The sequence below is a fragment of the Pelophylax lessonae genome (genome assembly GCF_965119305.1).
Source record: "Pelophylax lessonae genome assembly, chromosome: 1".
NCBI classification, from domain to species: Eukaryota; Metazoa; Chordata; class Amphibia; order Anura; family Ranidae; genus Pelophylax; species Pelophylax lessonae.
In genome coordinates this window covers 185,222,006-185,228,005 of record NC_138768.1, presented here as the reverse complement: position 1 = coordinate 185,228,005, position 6,000 = coordinate 185,222,006, and the positions used below count along the sequence as shown (strand labels likewise).

The 6,000-nt window shown below is 43.5% G+C and overlaps 1 protein-coding gene across 1 annotated transcript in view; it reads left to right on the top strand.

Annotated features, from left to right (window-relative positions):
- Nucleotides 1-250: 250 nt before the first annotated feature.
- PGGT1B (protein geranylgeranyltransferase type I subunit beta) overlaps nt 251-6,000 on the top strand; it is a 63,546-nt gene continuing 57,796 nt past the window's right edge. The window contains exons 1-2 of the mRNA XM_082244209.1: nt 251-407; nt 5,532-5,650. Coding sequence (XP_082100335.1) covers nt 259-407; nt 5,532-5,650 — 268 coding nt within the window. The 5' untranslated portion in view covers nt 251-258. The remainder of the gene's footprint in view (nt 408-5,531; nt 5,651-6,000) is intronic.

Genomic DNA, 6,000 nt, shown 5'->3' with positions numbered 1-6,000 from the left:
CTGTATGACACAGGAACATCAGCAGTGTTCATACGACCAGCACACAGCTCCTGCTCTGTATCTGCAGCACCTCCCTGTTCCCTCATGCCCTATCCTAGTGTCACACACAGAGAGGAGTACAGAAGACAGACCATTGCTGGGGACACGCCTCCTCCACTCCCCCTTAGTTACTGCTCGTCACGTGACAGACGCCAGCCGGATGGTTTCTATGGCGCTAAGTCGGATTTCCGGCTGTCCCGGAAGTGGCTACGGGAAGTGATGAGGGACAAGGCAGGAGGGGAGATGGCGGAGGAGGAAGATGAGTTGCTCGGGGAGCGGTTACTTTTCCTGCCGGATCGCCATGTGCGCTATTTCCAGCGGAGCCTGCAGGCTCTCCCCGAGCAGTGTGCCTCCCTGGAGACCAGCAGGTAATGGGGAGCATTGTATACAGTCCTGTGTGTACAGGGCCGGCTGGCTGGGCTTATCTCTATTAGAAGACTCGGAGTATCCATCATTAAAGTGATAGTACAGCTTTTTATTGATGTAGGACATTTGATGCCCCCCCTTTCCTGTCTCAGGGTGACTCTTCTACCATCAGGGTTCTATGGAGCCACCCTCCAGGATCAGGCTACAGGGCAGCCTGGGGGGGGGGGGGGGGGCACTGATGACCTGTGTTGTACTGCAATGGATGAATGTAGGTCTTCACTAGGACACAGAAATCAGTTGTTTTCTGTGTGTCCTATTCACATGGCAGTGCACCCCAGAGGTCTGCAATAAAATGAACACATCCTTCATACAGGTCACTGTACAGCAGCACAACACACCATGCTGCTGTACAGTGTTATGAATGAAGTATCAGTTTTGTGCATTTCAAATAAAGTTTTTATTAAAGTAGCTGTGTGATGTGGTGACACATACATCAGATCGCCCCCCTACTGCAGCCAGATAGACAGCTGCCAGTCTAATACGCTGCAGTTTTGTGTGCAACAGCTTTCCAGGGCAGGGTGAGCAGCCAGCTCCCCACTGCACATACTCAGGCAGCACTCTTGAATAGCCCTGCAGGCTTCTGGGACATGTGACTTATCCCAGGAGCCTGTGGGAGGAGTAGGGCAAAAGACACCATCTGAAAACCAGCCTGAATTCACTTTTTGGAGCCCCTCGCCGGGCCCCAAAAAAAGTTTCCCCATGCTGGGTGGTGTGCCCGCACTGCACAGTTTAACTGCTCATTTTTATGTAGAAGAGCGGAGAAAGGAAACCTTACCTAAACCTCCATTCCTCCCAGCACAAGTCTTGAGTTATAGACTGTTCCTGATGTCATCAAAGCCCAGAGCATGCTCTATAGACAAAAAAACAGTCCACTGTCGGTAGAATAAAGGATTGGGTGAGTATAAGCTTTCTCCTCACCCCAGACAAAACAAGTATTTGAGCGGGATCACATGTGGCCACGGTGCGCTATCAAAACGGGTCCTGTGCGTTTTTGGGTCTGGTTCAGGTGCGCATGTAGGCAAATATTCGCACCTGAACCGGTGAACAGAAACGCACTGGACCCTGGACTGCAAACCGCAGCTGGACATATGTGAACCCAGCCTGACTTTTGGCTAGTCAGTATTGAAAGTTCTCTGGATGTCTGACAGCTGTGTTTAGCATTCAGGTTCTTATAATATCTAAATTTGACAGGTGCTCCTTAATATGTGTTGGACCATTTAATACAGGATTTGACAAGTCCCAGGTGCCAGGGGTTCATCCTGGTGCCTGGGCTGCTGCCCAAATGCTCCCCACACCCTGCACACATTGACCCCCCCCGCTATATATCCTGAGCTCCGCTTGCCCACCTGCTGCAGACCCGGGCCTGGCATAGCGGGTGTGGCCAAGTAGAGGGGAGGGAGGAGAGTGGACACACTTTCAGTGCCGGTTCACACTAGTGCGGCTGCGGCGATCGCATGTAATGTCGGAGCGCACTGCTCCTTCATTACATGCGATCGGATGTGCGGTGCTAATTCAGCCATACACTTTGGCTAAATTCGCACCGCACCCGCAGCAAAGACGCACAGGACCCTTTTTTGCAGCCGCATCAGGATCGGATCGCACAGTGGTTCACACTTGTGCAATCCGATCCTGTGCGAACTGTAAGATCGCACTGCGATATGCGATCAAACTGGGGGTGTCGTTAAGATTACATTGACACCCCCAGCGTATCGCATATGGCAGTGTGAACTGCCAGGGGTGCGTTTGCGATGCGGGAACAGGCTGCGAATTCGCAGCCTTCCCGCATCGCATAAGTGTGACCTGGGGCTCAGACCCTGGATGTCTCCATTAAAGAGAATCTGTCGACAAAAAAAAACATCACAATGTCCCCTATGTGATGTATAAAAAAATACAATTTTTTTTTCATTTCAGACAATTAGTTACACCCAAGCACATAAAATTCCCCCCATCCCCCCAAAAAAAAAAAAAATTGTTGGTCCCCCACCCACGTATACGCACAAACGTAAACGCACGCAGTATGGCACCTACACCTGAAACCGTAGATTACAATACACATGTTACATATTGCCGCACACGCCAGAGTGAGAGCAATAATTCTAGAACCAAACCTCCTTTGTGACGCTAAACTGATGACCTATAGAGGGCTTTTAAAGCATCACCTATGGAAAATATATGGTACTGACATGTTTAAGGTTTGACATGTTGGGTATATATTTACTCGGTGCACCCTCTGCTTTTATATTTTACCAAATAATTGAGTAATTTATTGCCTTTTTGTACCTCCTAAAAAGAAATTGTGTTTTTTTTTTATTTATTTTTTTTACTGAAATTTGCAGTAATATGTGACTTATAAAATTGGAACTACTATTTTTACGTAATTTTCAGGCCTGAAATTATTTTTTTTAAATGTGTGCAGAAAATGCTAGAACGCCTCTGGCTGTGAAAGGGTTAAAAGATAAGTTCAGCTTTGGAAACATTACATGTTCTACTCTCAAGATTTGTTATTTAAAAAAATGGCTTCTAACTTTTTTTATTTGGCTCTTAGATTCAAAGCAAATATGTGAAGCCCTGCATTAATACGTATTGGGGTTGCCAACAGTCTAAAAGACTGTGTTGCATTTCCGTAGTTTCTTACTTTGCAATGCAAGGAGAGCATTTTTAGAAGGGTGCTACTGCTATGATTTGGTATGAGAGTTGTATTATTATTTGTTACAGTTACTTGCATAGTGCCGCCAATTCATGCAGCTAGCTATCTCTATATATATATATATATATATATATATATATATATATATATATATATATATATATATATATATATATATATATATATATATACACACACAAACACAGTGCATCTGGAAAGTATTCACAGCGCTTCACTTTTTCCACATTTTATGTTACAGCTTTATTCCAAAATTTATTAAATTAATTTTCCTCAAAATTCTACAAACAATGCCCCATAATGACAGCGTGAAAGAAGTTTGTTTGAAATCTTTGCAAATTTAATATAATGCATCATTTATTATTCAAAGATTTCAAACGTCTTTCGCGTTGTCATTATGGGGTATTGTACTCTTGAGGAAAATAATGAAATTATTCCACTTTGGAATAAGGCAGTAACATAACCAAATGTGGGAAAAGTGAAGCGCTGTGAATACTTTCCGGCTGATAGAGATATATATATATAATTTTTTTTTTTTTTTTCACAGCAGTCCCTACCTTCGATGAAGTTGCAGTTTAAGTTCCTTAACTTGCATATACTAGGGCCAATTTAGAAAAGAGCCAAATAACCTACCAGGGAGGAAACCCACGCAGGCACAGGGAGAACATGCAAACTCAAGGCAGGTAGTGCTGTGGTTGGGATTCGAGCCGAGAACCCTAGTGCTGCTAGTAATGAGTTTTTTGTATGATTTCTGGTTTACTTTAATGCAGGGTTTTTCAATCGGGTTTCCACTGCACCCTTGGGTTTTGCAAAGAGTCCCCAGGGGTGCTGCGGCAAACTTACACAAAACCCAAATACAGAGTCGGATGATTAAATGTTTCCTGTGTTACCTTCTGTGTATATAGAGCAGGGAGAACACATACTGTTCCTCCTCTGGGCTCTCTCCCGCTCCCTGCTGCTATCCATACTACAGCCGGCAAAACTGAAAGTTCTACAAGCCGGCTGCTTACTTCCTACCAACTGATGTCATCAGTTGCTAAGGAAAAGTCGGCAGTGTACACAACTTTCTGTTTTGCTGGCAGTAGTATAAATAGCAGCAGGGAGCAGGAGAGAGCCCAGAGGAGAAAAGGGTATGTGTTCTCCCTGCTCTGTATACACAGAAGTTAGCACATGAAGCCTTAAGCCCCATACACACGATCAGATTATAGAACTATCTGTCTGTTTTTTGTGGCATGCTAGTCTGATGTGGAAAGTGAAGAGGTTATTTTCATACGAATTTTCCCGTATGACAGAATTCTACTTCAGAAGTGATGTCATGTGTTGGATTGTTTTGTATGTGTTCTTTCGTCTCTGAGCATGCCTAGTCTTGCTCTTAAGATTTTTTCCGTCAAAATCTGTACTAATCAGACAAAAATTGGATGTTGTATTACGGACGACAACAATTATATAGCCTGCACATCAGGATTTTGTCAGCCGAAAAGTCGGAGTTGGCTGTCGAAAGCACCATACTAACAATCCGAAAATCAGCAGATCGGTCGTCGGACGAATTTTCCCTACAGATTTTCTTATCGTGTGTACGGGCCTTTAATCATCGCACTGTATCATGGCTTTCTGTATGTTTGCTGTGATGAAGGCAAAGGGGAGGGAAGGATTTGTGCTAGAGGGGCATTTTTTAGCTAGCAGGGGGAATTTTGGTAGGAAGGGGGATTTTGTGGTAGGAGGGGGAATTTATGCTAGCTTAGGTGAGGGGGGGAGGGGGGGTATTTACAACTTACTGACCACTTAACTAAGCCTTTTTAAAACTACATTTTAGGGCTTTTTCACACCAGGTGCAGTCGGATAACGCACATTTTGCTGCACCACACAATAATGAATTGACTTTTGCAGTTTCACGCAATTGAGAATTAATGGCACCCCCACACATCCACCAATAGCGTGCATGTTTTTACCCACTAAATCGCATGGTACCGCAGTACCATGCATATTGGTGGGGCTCAATTAAAAAAACGCCAGCACAATTTTTTGCATGTTTCCCTAGCATAGAGCAGCCTAATTAATAACTCGACATACAAAAAAAAAAAAACACTCATGCTCAGACACCTTGTGTGAGCGAGCCCTCAGACTGCTTTGCTCCGAGATTGTGCACAATTCTAAAGGGTGCCTTGACTGGAAAAAAGGTTGAAAAACACTGCCTTAATGTAGAATAGTTACATTTTTTTTAAATAGGGAAAGTGCATAGATCTGAAGTCACATTCAGAATGTTAGCCCCACAGTGTATTGGTTAGCTGGATGCGCTATATGTTTTTCAAGAGAGCATATTTTTAATGCCATGGAGAGCTAGCGCAGTCAGGTATATCAGAAATGTATGGACGTTTGTAAAATGTGCCTTGTTTGTTTCTAGGTTAACTATTGCATTTTTTGCACTGTCTGGGCTGGACATGTTGGATTCGTTGCACGTGTTGAATAAAGATGAGATCATTGAATGGATATATTCCCTCCAAGTCCTTCCCACTGAAGAAAGTGAGTATTCTTTTAAATGTGTTCTGGTAATCTATTTGTATAATTACCCCTCCTCTGTCTCTGTTCTGCATCTGCAGTTCCTAGGATTCACGTTGGCGGTTTTTGTGTGTCATCCGCAATGATTAAAGTGATTGTCTCCTTTTTTTTTTTTTTTTCCCCCTATAAAAATAACGAACATGTTAAACTTACCTTAAAACAATAACGGTACAGCGCTCAATAAATACATTTAAATAACCAGTAATGAACCGGCTAAAGTGCACTAAGTGACTGCATAAATCTGTGCAATCATAAGGTACAAATAAAGTGCTAAATTTGACACCGTGCCTATAAAGTGCTTATATTGCAATACT